The sequence below is a fragment of the Lagenorhynchus albirostris genome, chromosome 15 (assembly GCF_949774975.1).
Source record: "Lagenorhynchus albirostris chromosome 15, mLagAlb1.1, whole genome shotgun sequence".
In the NCBI taxonomy this organism is placed as follows: Eukaryota; Metazoa; Chordata; class Mammalia; order Artiodactyla; family Delphinidae; genus Lagenorhynchus; species Lagenorhynchus albirostris.
In genome coordinates this window covers 50747068-50766957 of record NC_083109.1, presented here as the reverse complement: position 1 = coordinate 50766957, position 19890 = coordinate 50747068, and the positions used below count along the sequence as shown (strand labels likewise).

At 57.6% G+C, this 19890-nt stretch overlaps 1 protein-coding gene across 7 annotated transcripts in view; it reads right to left on the bottom strand.

Moving 5' to 3' along the window:
- MAPK8IP3 (mitogen-activated protein kinase 8 interacting protein 3) overlaps positions 1–19890 on the bottom strand; it is a 47555-nt gene that overhangs the window by 6627 nt on the left and 21038 nt on the right. The window contains exons 5-16 of one of the 7 annotated variants that reach the window (XM_060123712.1): positions 18755–18778; positions 16335–16476; positions 12829–13075; positions 12159–12261; positions 11795–11913; positions 5867–5878; positions 3653–3710; positions 3205–3357; positions 2170–2251; positions 795–925; positions 314–370; positions 52–222 (exon numbers count right to left, since the gene is read on the bottom strand). In XM_060123712.1, the coding sequence (XP_059979695.1) occupies positions 52–222; positions 314–370; positions 795–925; positions 2170–2251; positions 3205–3357; positions 3653–3710; positions 5867–5878; positions 11795–11913; positions 12159–12261; positions 12829–13075; positions 16335–16476; positions 18755–18778 (1299 nt within the window). The other 6 variants (XM_060123711.1, XM_060123713.1, XM_060123709.1 and 3 more) reach the window with 6 other exon arrangements.

The window sequence follows — 19890 nt, the reverse complement described above, 5'->3', positions numbered from 1 at the left end:
TCCCCCTGTGCAGGCCAGCGGGGAAGGGCAGGGCAGGCCTGGGAAACTCACTCATCTGGGAAGAACTCCAGGGGCCGGCTGCCGGCGGAGATCTGGCACATGGCGTGGCTGCGGCGCTGACTGAAGCCGGCCGTGGTGGGTGACTTGTAATGGATGTTCACTGAGGGGTAGGACCGCTTGGCCGGAGGGGGGCTTGAGGAGGAGCTGAAGAGGCGGCTGAAGCTGCCAGCCGAAGCATAGGGGGTGAGGGGTGGCCTGAGGGGAGACCTCCCCAGCAGCCACTGCCAGTGCCCTCCCAGTGCCCCCAACTCACAATTGCCAGATGGTGGACTTCTTCTTCTCCTGGACAGATGGATGCTCTCGGGATGCTCTACAGGGGACGGCAGGGGGAGAGGCCCCACTCAGCCATGCCCACCCAGTCCAACCAAGCCCCCCTCTCACTGGGCCCCTCTTGCCTCCCTTGCTTGGGACCCTCCCCATAGACACACGGACTGGAGCATCAGACAAGAGGGGGTCCCAGGTGAGTCACCCGTAACTTCCTAGAGAGACCCTGGTGCACTGGCCCCAACAAACCAGGTACATCCACTGGCCAGGGCTGCACCAGAGGCCCAGTTCTGCTGGCCCCCTGCAGGCTTCCACCAGGGATGACCCGACACCCTTAATTCTCTCGGAAGAGAGGGAGGTGTAGGGGTGGTCAGCCTCAATCCCATCCCCAGGACCTCCTAGAGCGACCACAGCTCACAGATGGAGATGGGAGCGTGTCTTCTGGAGCCCACAGGAGCCGGGAGGCCCACCTGATCATCTCGGTCCACCGCACGGCCTCCTGCAGCTCCATCAGCCGCTCCTTGTACTGGTTGCGCTCCATGAGCACGCGGGCCATCTCCACACGCGTGAAGCGGCGGCGCTGCGCCATGGGGATTTTGTCCTGCAGGGAGAGTGCCGCTGCTCAGCCAGCAAGGGGCCGCCTCCGGGAGTGGGCGCACCCAAGGGCGCTTTCCCACAGAGCTTCAGGTAAACGCGGTGGGGAGGGGTGGGCACAGGAACAGGAGCCACCACCCCGAAAGGGCCCCCCTTCTTTCCAGAAGGTCACATGACACACTCGAGGGGTACAACACCCACAGTGTGTTTTCCTACAAGCTCCCAGACACCCTGGCAATCCCAAATGCCACCGGTCAATGCTAACAGGTGGGACTGGCCCACGGTGGCATAGCAGGAAGAAAGGTTCTGGGGAAGGTCTGGCGAGCAGGACCCTGGTCACTGCCTCGGAGCTGGACACTTGTACCAGCGGATCTGCATGGGATCTGCTGTCCCTGGCAGGACTGTCTCCTTACGCAGCCCTGCCCTGGGCTGCCCTCCCCTCGTGCCCCCACCACCGGCACTCGGAGTTCACAGGAGCATCGGCAGCCCCAGGCCCCCCACCAGGAGGTCAAGGCACCAATTGGGTGCCCTCCATGCCCGAGTGGGAGGGCCTTGAGGAGCCGCAGCTGCCTAATACACCTGCGGCTTTGTTTCTTTCCTATAGTATTTGGAGGTGAGGGGCTGCGCAGGATGAGCAAGGTGAACAGCTACAGTTTCCCAAGTGACTGCTATGGGATCGGCATCCTGTTACGTGCATCCCACAACCCCCAAAATAACAGTGGATGAGTGGTGAGGTCGGCGTCCAAACTTCACCTTGGCTTAAAAGACCCATGCCTGCTCTCTCTGTAAGGAAGGCGGCCAGGTCGCTGGGCTGGGGCCCCTATTCTGGAGAGGATCTGGGAAGGGCAAAGACCCCTACAAACCCTTCCCTACAGCCACTCCTAGGGCTTTTCTCAGAACATTCCATGCATCTCCGGGGGTTTGTGAGGACAGATGAGGCATCTGAGGGCCTCAGGTACTCAAACTGTTCTGTCTGGGGGGCAGCAGTTGGGCCGGTAAGCAGGGAGACCCCACTTGTGACAGTGCAATCCACATCTGCTAGGACCTAGGTAAGGGGGCATCCCGCAGAGAGGGGGCTGGTTCTGACCGTACGAAGTCACCAGGGCAGTGGGGTGGTGGGGCTGCTGCTGGGTGCAGTCATCACACAGGAAGGGTGAGGAGGAGACAGAGACCCAGAAGAACTAGCACATCCCCGGGAAGCCCGCCCACACTGCCCACCCCCCATGCCCACATGTTAATAGTGGAATATACCAATTCTGTACAGAGATAGCTGCTTACATCCTCCACCTCTTCTTTGGGTTCACGGTGGGCAATGATGGCCTCTGACTTCACTCTACAGGATGAGGAAGGAAGCGGGGCAGGGTGAGGGCCCCACTGGGCACTGGCCCAGAGGATGTGTCCCACCTCTCAGCTGCACTCAGGGCTCTCCCCTCAGGTTCTAGGCCCTGAGCATTCCTGCCAGTGCCTTGGGGACGGGTGGCTCCACACCCCTGCCCACATGTGCCCTGAAGCCCAGCCAAGGAACAGGACCTCCAATTCAGGTGGTCAATTGCTAATGGGAATGTAAGGGCAGTGCTGGCTTCAGGCAGGGCCAGAGGAGACCTGGCTCCCAGTCCCACAAACCTGGCACAGGTGCCACCTGCCTAGGGCCCGCCCCTAACACCTCCCCTTTCCTGTCTGGAGCCAAAGGCACCACTTTGGGAGAATGGGGTGAGGATCAGGCTGGAAGAGAAAGGCCACAGGGACGTGCAGAGTGCTGGGGAGGACACCCCAGAGCTTCCCAGCAAGGCTCTGTGACCCAACCTCAGCTGATTGAGGGCTGGGGAGCAGAGGGGAGTGCGGGGGACCTTCGGTGGCCAGAGGCCATTATCCTCCCTTCCCTCCTCCTGAACGAATGTAATAGTGTGAGAGGAGTGGGAAGGCCCCGCTCAGCCGCCAGAAAAAGGACACCCAAGACAGGACACTGTCCCTCGTGTGGGATTATTCCCCCGAGGATGGTGGAGACCAGAGGGGAGGGGTGGGTTGCCAACACAGTAGTTGGGTCTGGATGGGTTGAATATGAGATGTAGCTCAGGGATGAGCGGGAGGCTGAGCAGTGAGCACGCAAAGTGAGCCACTTTGGGAAGGAATGACCTCAGGGGGTGTGCTTAGCTAGAGAGCAGATGCCAGGGAATTGCGGAGAGGTGCGGAGAGGACCGGAGGGGCCTGGGCAGGGCCTGACCCCGCTCTCCACGCCTGGTGGCCCAGCCTCCGTGGGAGCCCCGCCCCTCAAGGAGCCCCGCTCACCTCCTCAGCTCCTCCTCCAGGTCCTTGATGCGGTTCTCCAGTCTGAGTTTGGCCTGCCTGGCGGCTTCCAAGTCCCCCTTCAGCACCTCCTGCTCCCCCGAGAGCTGGTCCACCTTGGCGATGAGGTCGTTCTTCACCACGTTCAGAGCGTTTCTTTGAAAAGGCAGAAAGAGGGGAGCTCCTTGTGAGCCAGTGTGTACATTAAGTGATGGGGTTTCAAAGGAGTCTGCCCACCCTGGTGTATCTGAGCAGACACATCCTGGCCTTGAAAGTGGTGAGAGGAGGTGACCACCCCATCCTCTCCCCAGGAGGGGTGAGCTCAGTCCAGTGGGTCCAGGTCCTCCCTGGGGACTGCCCTGAGGCTGGGCCAACGCAGTTGTTACAGGAGCCCCTGGTCCTGGTTGGGGGCTGTCTCAGCAACTGTGGTGCTGAGGAAGAACATCCTTACTTGGTTTCTAGAAGCTGTGAGTTCTCCAGCAGCAGATTCCCCACTTCCTTGCCCATTCCTGAAACAAAAGGTATGGAGTTATTACGTGTGCCTGGTGAAGCCAGACCCTGATGCTCACACCTGCCTCAGAATAACAGACGTCCTGCCGGGGGACGGCCCACCCCTGGAAGGATGGCCCCCCCCCGGGAGGGCTGATGTGAAGGGATAAGGAACAGAGGCCCGATCTGCAGGAAGATGCCTGCCCGGGGAGGCCGGGCGACCTTAAGAGAGGCCTCTGCCGGTCTTGAGGCAGGCTCTCCACCAAGCAACGCAGTCAGGAAAGGACCTGCTGCGTGCGAGCCCCGTGGGGGTCTCAGACTGCCCTCTGGAGGGCAATGAGCAGGTCTCCTCTGCCCCGATGGATGCAGCAGCCCTGGGCTTACATTCTGGAACTCAGTGATGGGCTCTCACAGCTCTCTACCAACATGAAGTCTGGGTACCAGCAGGGCCTGGACAGTACCCTTATGGCCTCTGTGCAACCTCCTCAATCAATGCCCACCCCTGGCCCAGTATCACTGCCTTCCCCCAGCCCTGTGACGTCCAGGCCATCATGAAGCAGACCCTTTTCAGAGCTGCCCCCTCGGAGAATGGAGGTTGGAGCTGTGGTGATGGGGACAGAGAGCCCTGGCCAAGGAGATGGGATGGTCCATGGCAGGTGCAGCCCTCCACCAGGCTGGGAGCAGGCCTTCAGGAGCCAGAAGGTGGGAGTGGAGGTGAGGACAGCACTCCGGGGGCTGGTGCCCAGAGGGGATGGCCAGACCCCAAAGTGGGCCCCGCAGACTGAGGTCTCTGCAGGCGTGTCACAAAACCCCCAAAGCACCATATCTAATCCTTCAGGACTGCCTCGAAGCCCAAGGTCTGTTCCTCTCGTTCACTTCCCTCCTCCACGGCCTTAACACAACTATGAGATGAGATGACCCCCACACACGGTGTGGCGAGCTTAGGGTTCTGCTGGCTGTTTCTATTCTCACCTCCTCGCCTCAAACGTGGCCTGCCTGCCCTTCAGATGGGATGCAGCAGGCACTGGGCTCAGGCCTTCCTGAACTAATGGGGGGTGCTGAGAGAGGCTGGGGTCCCCTCCTCAGCCCGTCAAGGGTCTGCTCTGAGGGAGTCAGGTGCCTGCTCACCATGCCTGCTGGAGGCTCCACCCCCACCCCTGAAGCCACAGATACCACTGCCCCCACGGCTGCCCCACCGGGCTCAACAAAGCAAATGGCTCATGAAGCATGAGAAGGTGTCAGGGAGGCAGAGGAAGCCAGAAGCAGGGAAACACATACTGAAACAGGGCCTTGGCCTTACCAAAAAAATCATCGCGCACTATGGGCGCCGTCCCAGTCCCAGGGAGATGGGCGACCAGGGCGGGAGGAAGGAGAGGGAGAGAGGAGGGGAGAGAAAAGAAGCGCGTTAAGCCCGTGTGATAAGCAGGCGGGGGGACTTCAGGGCTAATTCTCGCTGGGTTAGGGGTGGACACAGGAGTGGGACAGGAGGGGCGGGAGACGGGATGGGGCCAGCTACTCCTTCCAGAAAGTTTACCTTGGGTGGTGAGGTGGAGGATCAGGGCAACACAACTGACATCTTACACTAAAATCCTGGGTTGGTGGGGTGGTGGGGTGGGGGGTGGGGGCTAAGGACAGAGGTCTCTGCAAATGAGGGAGAGCTGTGACCAGGCCCCGGATGCCCTTGAACATAGTGGGGAAGTAGCACGGGGATGGGCAGGACCTCAGAGCCTCTGCTGAAAGCAGAAAAGCAGGAGCTTGGTCCATGTGCCCCGTGGGGAGAGGACCCCTGACTTCGAGGGTGTACCCAACAGAGGGGAGATGCCACAGCACTGAGTCTGTACTCTGTGTCCAGTTAACTAGCCTCCACCTCTATCGGCTCTGTAGGACCTTAAGAAATGGCCTACAGAGAGAGACAGGGGTCAAGGGCACAGCAGCTCTCCCTCAATTGTCAAGGTCACTGTCAGTGGGCTGGTGGAGCAAACCAAAAGCTTCCGAGCAGCAGTAGGCTGGTGAGCAAAAGCACGTGTGCCTTAGTGGCCTGGACCAGGATTGGGAGGGGACAGGCTGCACAGCTGGCAGTGACTGGGCAGCAGCAGTGGGGTGTCCCAGGGTGCCACCCCCTCCACCTGGACACCACCATGGGGAAGAGGGTCCGCAAACAGACAGAGATACACACCTGAGAACTCCCCTGGGGCCGTGTCCAGCGAAGCACAGAGAGACGGGGAAGGAAGTGACAAAGGTTAATTGGTGACTGAAACCAACAAAATAAAGAAACGCTTATTAAAGAAAAAGCGACGATGATCAGCCATTTCCACGTTGAAGGGCCCAAAAGCATACGAGCAGACGACCCCAGGCCTGTGGGTGCCAAATGCATCCAAGGCAAGAACCCTGAAGGAAAGGGGAGGTCAGAACATCACGCTCCTCAGTCCTGGGGGCCCTGGGGCAGGCGTGCAGATCTAAAGCCTGCTTGCCCCTGTACTCCCACCACCATCAGGAGGGCCAGACCCCTGTAAAGCTAACGTGTGTGTGGGTGTGGTGTGGTGGGTGCTGGGCATCCAGCCTCACAGGCGCCCCCAGAGTGAGTGAGCCACGGACAAGGACCTGGCCTCGGTGGGGGGTGGGGGTGGGGCCCTGGCCAGCCCAGGTCTTAGGGGAAGGGCAAGAGCTTAGGTCAAGGGCAACCAGAAGACAAGGGCCCTACTGTGCAGGGAGGGAATCACTGAGTCAGGATGTGAGGGGTGGGGGGGGGACGCTTGTGCCAAACTGCTCTCTGCCACCCAGCTGAAGACTTGAGGAAATGATGCTGTTCTATTTGGTTCATTTCATGCAGAATTGGTATAAAAAGTCGCCTGACTTAAATGACAAACTACAGAATCTGTGGAAGGAATTCAAATGATAAAGTGGATTTATCATTTTGATAGGCGGTTCAGAAGTGGATGTGTCCCCTCTCATCTCTACTTCCCAGGCAGCTGCTGTTCACGCTTGATATTCTCCTTCTCAGACATCTTTCTAGGCAGACATCAGTTTCTAAAAAACAAAATCATGACCACCACTCTCCATCCTCTTGCACAACTTCCTCCGTTGCACCTCACACGGTATCCCAGGACCCCTTCCACATGAAGGATCCACGATCACCTTGAAAGCTTCGATGTATTTCCATATGGAGACGTCCCATCGTTTCCTAGGGCATCGGCTCCTTTGACAGGTATTTCGGGCCTGCACGGTTGTGTGTGGGCACCAGGACTCGCGCACGGGCTCCTGTGGGTGCCTTGGCCCTATCTGAGGAGAGGTGGTCCCGCTCCCTCCAGGTCCAGCCTGGCCGTACCCTGCCAGCTGGCCTCTGCCGGCCACCTCCCATCAGCGGGGTGGACAGTACCCACTTCATTTTTATCAATCATTTGAGGAAAAAGAGTTAGCTGTATACTCTCTCACTATTCATTTTGTGTTATTCTTGAAGTTAAACATCTTTTCAGGTTTGTGGGTCTCTTCTGTGAATGTCCTGCTTTATTCTCTACTCATTTCATATTAAAAAAAATTTTTTTTAATTAATTTTTGCCTGCATTGGGTCTTCATTGCTGCACACAGGCTATCTCTAGTTGCGGCGAGTGGGGGCAACTCTTTGTTCCGGTGTGCAGACTTCTCGTTGCGGTGGTTTCTCTTGTTGTGGAGCACAGGCTCTAGTTGCAAGGGCTTCAGTAGTCGTGGCATGTGGGCTCAGTAATTGTGGCTCGCGGGCTCTAGAGCACAGGCTCAGTAGTTGTGGCGCACGGGTTTAGTTGCTCCGTGGCATGTGGGATCTTACCAGACTAGGGCTCGAACCTGTGTCCCCTGCATTGGCAGGCAGATTCTTAACCACTGCACCACTAGGGAAGCTTCCTATTGTACTTCACTTCTTTTAACGTTAATGGTGGAGACCATAAATACATATATATACATATACATACGTACATACACACACACACACACACACACACACACACATTCTTTGGTTTTGGCAATGAAGAGAAGCCCAGATTATGAAAATACTCTCCAATATTCTCTTCCAGTTCTGTTATCCTTGTATTTTTATGTTTAGATCTTTAATCCACCTAGAAATTATTTTTGTGTTCGGAGTGAGGTTGAATTAGACCTCATTTTTTTCCAAGTGGCTAGTCAACGAATCCAGTACACATATTGAATAATCCATCATCTGAATGTCTTCAGGAACTGGTGATGGGGGACCAGGCCTCCTGTCACTGACACTTCCTCCAGCTGAGCCAGACTCTGGGGACTCGAGCAGACCCCAGCTCATCCCTCCACCCTGCTGGACAAAGGGCCGGCCCCTCACTCCAGGGCTCTGTCCACAGATCACAGGAGCTCGCGGTTCTCCTCAACATCTCAGGGCTGCCTGCCTTGCCTGTGCTCCTCGTGATGAAGGCTCCAGAAAGGCACCCAAAGGCCCATCACTCCCAAGAGTGGGGTCTCATTCCAACCAGAACTAAGTGGTGCCTGAGAGGGCCCCCGCCCGCCAAGCGTTGCAGCGCAAGTGCCTGGGCACTCACCATCAGGTGAGAAGACGATTCTCACTTCAGCCCCTCAACACAGACCCATCAGATGCACTGGTTAGAGCTTCTCACGTCAGGCACTCCTGCTTGAGGGAACTGACCTCAGGAGATGCATCAGACATCATTTCCCTCTCAGGAACCCTGCTGCAACAGACTGCACCTCTATCTACTGACTCAGTCAATGTGGCTCCAGGTAAAACTCACTGGTGTGCAGTTTCTAGTTCTCTGCTTTTCTCTCCCATCACTCTTTATGGAGACTCTGGCGTCCGGAACGGTGCTGTCTGAACCACAGGATGTGGCCACATGCTAGAGCATCTGCCAGCCCCGGGGGCGCCAGGACGGGCGGGGGGCAGTCACATGGAGTGAGCACGCACACCATCAGCACTGCACCTGTGGGCGCTGCAGGGGAGGGGACAGCTCTGCAGCCTGGGGCCACAGGGCAAGGCAGGAAACGTGGCCGACGGGATGGACTGACTGGCAGGCCACCCAGTGCCACCAGGTAGCGAGGAGGCCAGTGAGCTCCGGTGATCTCATAGAACCATGCGAGGCATCACAAGTGTAGCAGAAGCATCAGTCACAACAGTCAAAAGTGAAATGACCCAAATGTCCATCAGTGGCTGAATGGATACATGAAATGTGGCCTATCCACACTGAAACATTATTCAGCCATAAAAAGGAATGAAACTCTGACACACTCCAACATGGACGAACCTTAAAGGCATGATGCTAAATGAAGGTAGCCAGATGGAAAAGGTCACTGACGTGAAATGTCCAGAACAGGCAAGTCTGCAGAGATAGGAAGTAGAGCAGCAGTGCCAGGGTGGTGGCGGGGAGCGACTGCTAGTGGGTACAGGTTTCGTTTGAGGGGCGGTGTAAAATGTTCTAAAGCTATGTGGTGATGACTGCACAAATCCGAACGTGCTAAAAGTCACTGAGGCGTACACTGAAAGTGGGTGGATTGTATGGTGTGGAAATTCCATCTCAATAAGGCTGTTAAAAAAAGCACAGCGGTGGTCGGAGGCAGGGCTGCCACCCTGGGTGGGACCTGAGTTCAAGTCCTGGCTCTGCCACTTCACCTCGGCCTCTGTGACCTCAGTTTCTTCATCTGTGAAATGGAGACACTAGCAGTATGAGGCATTAACGGTGGCTGGGTATATAAAACATTGGTGTCGCTCTTCTTGTAAGGCCCGTGATGAGTGTTGGAATCTTGTCACATGACGAGACTGAAGAAAGGTACGAGGTGCAGGGGCCCCCGCTTCGCCCCTCAGACCTCCTCCAGAGCTCCGCACCAGGAGCGGGAATGCGAAGCTGGGCCTCCGACCCTGACATGGAAATGCAAAACATCCTATGTCTGTATGTCTTCCTAGGGAGATGCCTTTTACCTTTTTATCAGGTTCTCAAAAGCTCAAGAAAATGTGGTGCCCTGCTGTGTAAGCTCTCTAGTGCAGGAGGCTGCCCCCCAGGCCCGGTGCGGCTCCAACGTTGCCCGGGCAGAAAGGCACTCCTTCCAGTGACCACCCGTCACAGCCTGGATCCCAGGTGCCTCCTCCCGGCCACGCCCGGCCCTGCTGGTGTGAGCACATGCAGGGGAGCAGCCTACAGCCCATCCCCACGAGTCCACACCTGTCCAGGGGGTTCCCACATCTAGAAAGATCTATGCCCGCAGGTAGCTATGACAGTGGTATTCAAACAGCAAAAATTAGAATTGATTAGGCAATTCACAGTCACACAAAGATAAGGAAATTAAAACGTGCAGAGGAATCTTAGTGGTTCAGGGAAACATTAACATCAGCCATGAAGAAAAGGCCAGACAAAAGCTGCCACTCCACGTCCCAGGTGCGCATGCTGGGGCCCTGGCACCTGGGAGGGTGTCACTCATCACGGCTTGGGGGCTCCTCTGGTTTTTACTTCCTTTTTGGCAATGTCTGATATTACTTTTATATTATTATCAGCATGTATCCTTTTTCTAAAAATAAAAAAATGCCTAAAAATTGAATTTATATGGTAGTATCTGAAATATGTAAAGAAGAGAAGGATGTCAAAATACTAAAAGTGACTATCCCTAATGAGTAGACTTTTTCTGAATACTAACAGCTTTTGTGTATTTTTAAATATATATTTTTACAATGCTTGTGAGAAAAATTCCATTAAAAATATATACTGCCAAAAGCGGGCATCTCTGTCTTGTTCCTAATCTTAGAGGGGACGCTTTCAGTCTTTCACCATTGAGTATGAATGTACTTTACTGAAATGTACACCTAAAAACTGATAAATTTTACATTATGGTTTTACCACAATTTGATATATACAGTTGTGTACCTGTATCTCTGGCTGAAAATTCTGGCTGAAAAATTTAAATTCTGGCTGAAAAAACTTCTGTTCCAGGCACAAGGCGTGCTGGTGCTAAACACCCCAGATGATGCTGCTGCCTGGAGGTCTCCCCACCCTGAGTAAGACAATCAACTTATGAGACTAATAGGATGCAGGCCCACTGCAAAGAAAGCGAGGCTGTTCCAGCTAAAAACGCCAGCTGGGCCCCCTTCGTTTGCAGGTCAGGCCTGGTGGTGTGTGCAGCTGGCAGGCCGGCCGGGCGGCGCTGTCTACCCGGGGAACCGGTCCAAAGATGCCCCGAGTCCCTGCTGGTGCGTCTATCAGGGGGGAGTGAGAGCAGCAGAGAGGCTGGCAACAGAAACCCTCAGATGCCAGACAGCTCCGCCTCCTCAGGCAGCAGATGATAAAACATGGATCAAACGTCAGAAGGCAGCCTTCCCGGATTCTCTTAGTGGAATCGCTACCACCCTGCTTGCCACGTATCCAGTGGAGGCAGCTGCTGCCCCTCCCCAAGGAGAAACAAGAGGACCCTTCCTTGGGGTGTGGGGAGGGGACAGAACAGAACCACGGCCCTGACGCCCACCTTGCTGGCTGCTGAGCAGGAGAGAGGGCTTCGGGGACAAGGCCGCTTCTCCAGGCTGGGGCTCCGGACACACATCTGGGCCAGGGGAGCTTGAACCCCACTGAGAGACAGCGTGACTTCCCTCCACTGCCCTGAGGGCCACAGCCTGGCCTCAGAGCCATGCAGGCTGCCCTCAGGTACAGGCATACGCTGGCACACGGGGCCTGGCTCGGGCAGGGAGGGAGGACCAGGAGCAAGTCTGCATCAGGCAGGCTGTCTCTGCACCCGTCTCAGACATAGCCTCACAGGGCTCCCAGAGGGCACTGACACTGTCTGGGCACGCTCCTCGTGGACTGGAGAAGCTGGCAACCACCACCCTCCCAAAATGTTCCTAGAAAGTGGGCTGCCCAGGGGAGGGGCTTGGAGCAGGGCTGGGCTGAGGGCTACTGGGAATGGGTTTCTTCTTGGGCTGACAAGATGGTCTATAGACAGTTGCTCGAATCCGTGAGCACCCCAAACCCCACCGAGCGGCACACTTTAAGAGGCGAGTTACGGTAAGTGAATACATCTCAATATTCAGTTTGTAAAAAGAACTTCCTGGCTCACAGAGACTTTGCTTTCATCACAAACTCAACCACAACAGGGTCCCGGGGATGGTTGTTTTTACCTAGCAGGTCGGCCCCTTCGTCCACATCCCCGATGACCTCGGACCCCGCAGTCGACAGCTCGTGGTACAGGGAGTCAGTGTTGATGCCAAAAGCCTTGTTCACGATCCCCTGGGTTGGGCTGTGGGGACACGCAGCCAAGGAAGGTGGAGTGAGTGGGCAGCACCACTGGACCGCACACGGGGACACCTCTGAGGGGCCACTCGATGCCAACACCGCTGGCGCAAGTGCAGGTGTGGCGGGTGGCGGGTCAGTGTCCTGGGCAGTTCTCCCACCTCGAGGGGCTGCGAGGCACCTCTACCAGGGGCACCAACTCCCAGGGTGAGTGCTGAGCCATTCGGGACTGGCTTTGGGCCCAGTGAGCACCTGCTGCCCGTGCGGTCCAGGCGGGGCTCCCGGCCCATGTCCAGCTCTGGGGTGGAGTCGATAATGTCCTGAACATCAGACCACTCGTCACTGCTGCCCATGCCTGGGGGAAACAGTGGAGCCCAGGGTCAGGGGGTGACCAGCAGTTCCCTGTACCACTCATGGCTGCCCTGGGGCCCCTTGTCCGGAGACCCCACGCTAGGCCACCACAGGCAGGGACGGTCATGGTGGGGGATCTTCCCGAGCTGGTGGCTGGATGGGGCCTGTCCCCCAGAACTGTGATCCCATCTGAACAGTCCATTTTTTCCTTCCCTTTTCTCTGATTAGACTGTGTCTGCTGGATGACAGTGGTCTACTGTCAGGCTGAGTTGTGTCCCCCAAATTCACAGGCTGAAGGCCTGGACCCCAGTTCCTCAGAATGTGACTGTATTGGAGATGGGTTTTTAAAGAGGTGATGAAGGTAAAATGAGGCCAAAGGGTGGGCCCTGGTCTCATCTGACTGTTTCCTTATAAAAAGCAGGGGTCGGTCAGGACACACATACAGAGGCATGACCACTTGAGGACAGGGCAGCCAAGGAGAGGCCTCAGGAGTGACCAGCCCTGCGAACTGGGAGGAGACATGCGTGGTGCTGGTGAGGGTGGGGCGCTGGGCAGGCAGGGCGGCCAGTACCTATGCTGACGTTGCGCATCTCCTGTGTGACCTGCACCTCCATGTTGCGGCTGTTGCGCTTCTCCCGCGCTCTCTTGTTGTTCTTGGAGCTGCCGCTGTAGTCGCCCAGAGGTTGCAGGCCCTCGCTGAGGGGTGTGACCGCAGCCGAGGGCACAGAGGACGTGGGCGTGTTGGACTTGGTGCCCGTGGTGCTGGGCGTGGCCGCCGCTGAGGACTGGCCTGACTCGGACATCTCATCCTGCGGACACTGGGGCCAAACACAGGAAGAGGGAAGCTCGTGGCGCGGGTCAGGTCCCCCGGGGAGGCCACAAGGGGTGGACCACGCAGGGCCGGCAGGGCCTCGGCCACCACCACGAGGCCCCCTTGCTTGGGGTCTTTGCCACTCGGCCGCAGTAAAACAGCACTCCGTGCCAGAATGGAAGTGACAGGAGGCCACTTCTCTCCCGCTGGGCTGATTCCTCCCAGCCTCTTCACTTGACTCATCCAGCCTCTGGCTTTCCAGAGGCGGCTACACCTTATTTAAATGGTTTGGGCCGGGCTTTTGGCTTGCACGCTTTCCAGTATGGGGCTAGACACGAAGCTATGTGGATGTGGCCGGTAACCCCTTGCAGCCGGTGGGTGGGCCGAGCTAAGCCCCAGCCCAGGTCAGGGCAGAAGCTCCCCGGCTGGGAAGGAGGCCGGGGAGGCCAGCGTGCCTTCTGATCAAGTTACTGCTCCATTGCGAGGCCCTCGAGGGCTGGTCCCTCTCGTTCCTGCCTCCTGCCTCCCGCCCTGGCCACAGTCAGGGGCTGTGACAAGTGGGCACCTCCCCAGTTCTGCCAGTGGTGGCCTCCCCAACAAAGAGACACCAGGGGATGGGTCTCGCTTAATCTCCACGGCCCAACCGAACCAAAGTTTGCCTTCAACACCTACGCAAATGCAAATTCCACAGAATGGGACGTCCCCCAAATGTTCCGAGAGTGAAAAAAGACCAGATTAGTAAAAACTGCAATCAACTGTTGACCTTAAGAATCTCCCTGGAGAGAGAACACGTTGTTTGAATAAATGTGGACAGCAAACAAACATTCCTCTCCTACCGTCTTTCCTGGTGAAACCATCAGGGAACCTCAATAAAAATAGCCTCCGCTCTTCTACGAACTAACATCGGTAACCCCAGACTCACCCCCGACTCATCCCTGAGCAGGTGCCGTGGGGCCCCCGCAGCCTCTTTCTTGCCTGGTGCCGAGAAGGGGCATGGCCTCAGGAGGGGCTGAGGCCCGTGGGGGCGGAGGGGGGCAGCACTGAGAGGCCACTCTGGGTACATGTTCCCATCGGCGCCAGATCACACGGTTTCCTCAGAGGACACACTTTCAGGAGAACTTTCTTACAGGAGGAGCTGATGACGGGGTGTCGGCCTTCTCTGTGAAGCTGGATGGATGATGGGACCAACCTACCCCCACCTTTAACTAGGAAAGGCTGACTGTGCTCCCATGGCCACCTCCAGGTGACTAGGAGTCAGAGTGGTTTGGGAGCCTTGTGGGATCTGCCTTTTCCCGAGCAGCCTGGTCCCCGCCAGGCGCCACCTCTCCCTGGGCTGAGACTCTTCTACCCGGAACCTCACATCCTCGTTCTCCTCTCGACAGGGCTCCCATCCCAGCAGCTGTGTCCCCGAGGGACACTTGGTGATGTCTGGAGACACTTGTGGTGACCAGAGCTGGGGATGGGTGGAGGCAAGGTGCCCACAACACCCCACAGGGAACAGGGTGGCCCCCATAGCCAACAACACTCATCCGGGTTGCTGATGAGCTGTGGTGAGAAGCGCCCCCTGCAAACATTTTTGGTTTGGGTTTGGGTTCTGCAGCTCAGGGCCAATTTGTAAAGAAAAAACCCTTTCCTCTTCACAGCACCGTGCACACTGCACGCCTCTGTGGTGGGGGCCCGAGTGCTCTCCCACAGGGAGGGTTCCGAGGAGAGTGGTACCCGAGGAGGGCTATGCTCCAGGCTGATGCACAGGGACTTCCACAAAGACAGCCGGACACATGAGCCCATGCCTCACGGAAGCACACACTGTCAGACCACCTGACTCAATGGCCACGCTCCCCACCTGTCCGTGATTTGAACACTGTTTCCGTGGGCCTCCTGACTCTGGTAGTCACCGTGGGTAATTCTGCGGCATAACCAGGCCTCCCCCTACTCCCCTAGCTGTCTGTCGCCTGCAGGCCACCACTTACCCACAGGACACTCCCCCTGGCCACCACTTACCTAAAGAAACCTGCCAACCTCTAACACCAACGTGCAGCAGTGACCTCCAAATGCAAAGAACCCACATCCCAGCGGCCATGCCTCCCATGAGGAGCCACAACTGTTTGGTTAAAACACTGAAAATACAGTACATAAAAACAAAAAACAAAACAAAAACAACAAAACAAATTAAAAAATTAGAAAAACTTGAAAACCTAGAGCATAAAATAAAAAGAACTTAAAAGTAATTATTAAAAAAAATCAAACAAAACACACCTATGAACTAAAACATATAAAGGACTATAATTTATTAAGAGAGAACGATTTCAGATGACGCAGGAGAAAGAGAGACGCATGAGAACACAGGCTAGCCCAAGGGGCCGTCTGGAGACCCCAGCCTCCCAGCTTTCTGAGGCTCAACGCCCCCGCAGGGGCTTGGGGGTACATGCCAGCTGTGGGCCCCGCCCCTTCTGCCCGGACCCCACTTGCTGGCAGGACAGCCAGTGACTGGCGGGCACGAGGAGTGCTCACTCCGCGGAACAGACGCCGAGTGAGTGGGGTCGCTTTCCGATACAGCTGACAGCTTGTGGTGACCTCCTGCAGCCCAGCTGGACACTGCGAGGCAGGAGGACAGCCGGCAATGAATTGCGGCGGGAAGGAAGCTGTGGGGAAGACTGGGCCCACATCCACTGCTCGACCCGGCCCAGAGGGTATCCTCTGATGGCCTCAGTGGGGAATCACCAGACCCAGGGCGAGGGTCTGGTCTCTTCAACGAGCAATGGGGCCCGCGTTCCGTCCTGCCACAGCCTGCCTTCACCAGATGGGCTGAGCTCACAGACCAAGACTGGCAGCAAGTGCCCAGGGTCCCTGCACAAGTGCCTGCCCTTGGCCTTCCCAGGGCCCCAGTGCTGGGGATGGAGGGTGGGTGCTCTCACTGCTGAGCTGAGCACACCCAAGATGTCTTCCTTCTCAAACTCAGGTGGTTAGCACGGGTAGGCCGGTAAGAACAGCCCAAAGAAGAGAAGCTGACCCCTGGCCTTTGACTTTCTCCTGGTTGGAGTGCAAACCTCAGGTGCTAGAAGGACAACACGTGTGGGGTGAAGCCCAGTCTGGTTGCGAGGCTCTGGGTTATGTTCGGGGATGGTCACTATGCTCAGCCCTGCCCGATGGGCACGCCCTGGCTGTAGGCAGGTCCCCGAGCAGCCAAGAGTCCCGGCTGCGGCCACACCCTCCTGAAAGAATGTGGGGCAACGGGGAGCCCTCACTCCATAGCACGGCTACAAAACCTGGTAGCTGGAGCTGAGCTGCAGCTGGCCGAGGTCACTCAGGTGCCAGTGGTCCCCCGCAGGCATGAGCTTGCCCCCCATCTGTGCACGTACCATACCGTCGGTCAGGGGGAAGACGCTCAGGGAGGTGGGGCGCTCCTTCCTGTTGAAATGTGGGGAGAGAAGGAGAGGGGGGATTAGACAGTGGCTCCTGAAACAGGGCTGCAAACTCTTTCTGGACATGCAGATGCTTATTCTGCAGCTGGAGCTGCTCTAAAAGACGCCCCTGACCACGGGCTGTAGGGAAGGGCGTGACCTTCTGGGTGGCCAGGCACACAGGACCTCAGACCCCTCTGACCTGCAGCCGCACTAATCAGCGTGTTCACCCGCTCAGGGCATCGCCACTCCGCTGTGATCCCATAGAACATTTCCCCTCCGTTACACTGTCATTTATCACTTTTATTTATTTCCATTGTAAACAGACACCTGCACAGCAGTGCCTGTGATAGGCCCTTTGGCATCACAGGCAGCATTGCCTGGTTCCTCCTTGGCCCTACTTCTGCCTCCTGGAGCCAGCCAGGAGAAGTCAACCCTTTCTCCCCTGTTCTTTGTTCCTCGCCCTCCCCCAACACCCCATCACTGTTTTCAGGAGACCTGGGTACGGAGTTTCTCATGGGGCGCTTTTCTCTTGCCCCGAGCAGTTTCCCCCGTCACGGAGCACTGACACCACAGAGGCACCTTATAAAGCTATGCTAGCCAACTGAGAATGTCCAGTGGTCTGGACTGATGCTCAAAGCCGCCTGCCGTGGGCTCAGTCCCTGAGATATGCCCCGCGGGCTGTTAGCGGCGAGGGAATGGAGCCCGGGCCCAGGGCAGACACATGGCGCCCCAGAGCCTGTCGGTGGCTGCATGGAGTCCATGCTGCTCAGAGCTGTTCAGGCCAAGCATCCGAATCCCTGACACACAGGGGCTGAGGTGGGAGGGGTGGCAAGGCTTCCTCAGGGGTCCCACGGAGCTGGGTCCAGAGGCTGGGCTGTCCTGGAGGGAGGATGGTGGCTTCCTCACAGTGCCTGGAGGATGCAGGTGATGGACAGGGGAGCGGAGCGGCCGCCATGACCAGAACTTCCTATGGCTGGCGGGCAGCTGCCTGAGGCACGACTCTGGGAAGAATGTCTCTCTGGGGGTGCCCCAACGGCTCCAGGGCGGCGGGGCTGGGGCGCAGCAGGAGGAGAACTCCGAATCTGGAAGCCCCTCCGAGTTGCTCGAGCTGTTGGGTCTGTTCTGTTCAGGAAGACACTGCCTCCCGCAGAGCAGGGTCCCCAGACCTGTTGGGACCTGGCTGTGCCTCTGGGGGCTAAGCTGTGGGAGGGACAGGGCCAGAGGAGGCCTGCAGGGCTGGACAGGGGCCTCGGCCACTCAGGAAGGCGGTTTCCTGCTGACGACCTCAAGTGCCTCATGCATCCGTTGTCCCCCATGACAGACGACACTTTCTTGGTTAAGAGCTCAGACGTCAAATTAGAAAGCTCTGGGTCTGCAGATCCATCCCAAGCTCAGCAGCGCATGGCTCAGTCCTCGCCAGGCTGTTCTCTGACCACAGCCCCCAGGCCCTCGGCGTCCGGGAAGGCAGCCACTGCTCCGTGGGCTGCTCCTTCAGGGCTCCCAGCCCCTCATCCACCACTGCTCCTCCACTGGGCTCCCAGTGCCCATATGGGGGTGCCTCTCCTGGGGCCCAGCTCTGACCTCGGTGGGGGACGCACATAAGGGGTTCCTCGGCCCAGGCTGTCACCAGATACCACAGGGTAACATGACGGCAGGGCAGGGTGGGGCCACCTGCCCCCCAGGATGAGAGCCCGTATCCATCGCCCGCCTCTACGACTCTATGCGTCAACAGACAGCCAGGCCGCACTCCCTGATGGAAATCCTCACGAGGATCGAGTCCTGCGTCCTCTCCGCTGCTCCCCGCAACCGCAAGCCTCAAGAGCATTCGCTGGGTGCTGCTGACTGCCGGCCAGAGCCCATCCAAGGCGCTCACCCACCGTGTCCTCTTGTTATAGCCCTGCAGCTCCCCTGGGAGACGCCAATGCTCATCCACTTCAGAGGCTATAGCCCGAGGGCGTCACGCTGCTCGCAGAGGTCACGCCACTGGCTCTGGGTCCTAAGTGACTGAGCTGGGCTGCCTAACACCAGGCGCAGGGTCTCCACCCCTGCCCGCCACCTCCTGGGGGTGCAGACATGCGGCCCCGACCCGCAGGCCAGGTGGACGTTTGCTAGTGGGGCCTGCACTGCTACCTGCTTCAGGGCTGCCTTGGGGCCTGGGACCCGCCTGCCTCTCCTTGGCAGCAGGCCCTGTCAACGCCAAGTCCAGAGCCTCCAATCTGTATGATTCCGGCAGCCATCCGAGCTCCCCCAACCCGAGGCCCAGGGACAGCTGCAGCCTTTACCTTCTCCTCCACGACTGGCGAGGACTGCAGGGCAGTGACAGACGAAGGCCAGCACACGGCGGGGACAGCACAGAGGGCAAGACAAGAAGGCAACATTAGAGAGGGAAGGTTGGGGGCTCTGGGGGCATGTGTGCGCACATGGAGAGGAAGGCCCCCATGGAGACAGACAAATGTGGAACACGCAGATCCTATGCAGGATGGACACAGGGCACACAGACACACACCCCCTTGGCTTGGACGGCAGGGTGCGCCCACTCAGCCCCGGGCAGTGGGTGAGCGTCCTCCCCACGACGCTCCTGGCACACGCAAGCACTCGAGTGTGCAGTGACAGGGCACACGATTGCATACGCCATGTTCACGGGCCCACGCACGCTCACCACCGGTTTTGTTTTGTTTTAATTGATTTATTTTGTTTATTTATTTTTGGCTGTGTTGGGTCTTTGTTGCTGTGTGTGGGCTTTCTCTAGCTGCGGTGAGCGAGCGCTACTCTTTGCTGCGGTACACAGGCCTCTCATTGTGGTGGTTTCTCTTGTTGTGGAGCATGGGCTCTAGGTGCGCAGGCTTCAGTAGTTGTGGCACGCAGGCTCAGAAGTTGTGAATCACGGGCTCTAGAGTACAGGCCCAGTAGTTGTGGTGCACGGGCTTAGTTGCTCCTCCACAGCATGTGGGATCTTCCCAGACCAGGGCTCGAAACCATGTCCCCTGCATTGGCAGGCGGATTCTTAACCACTGCGCCACGATGGAAGCCCTCACCACCGGTTTTATTTTAAAGACACACAGATTCACAAAACCAAGCCAGGACTGAAGGAAAACTGTGCCTGTCTGGGCTCAGCAGTGGCCAGCAGCTCCCCGGCACTAAGGACGAGCCTCCTCGGGGAGCCGGAGAGTCTAAGCTAAGATGGGCAGACACACATCTGTCCCCAAAGGATACAGAGTTGTGGCTAGAGGGGTACACCCCAGAGAAGAGCAGGCCAGGAGGGCAGAACAGGGCTTTCCCCTTCATCTGCTGCAGTAGCACAGGCCACAGTGGGATGTCTGCACTCTCTGAGCCCTACAGAGGCCAACGCCCAGCGCAGTGAGAGAAGGCCTGTGCTTTCTCTCCTTCCACCAGCGTGCCCGCTGGACATGGGAGGCAT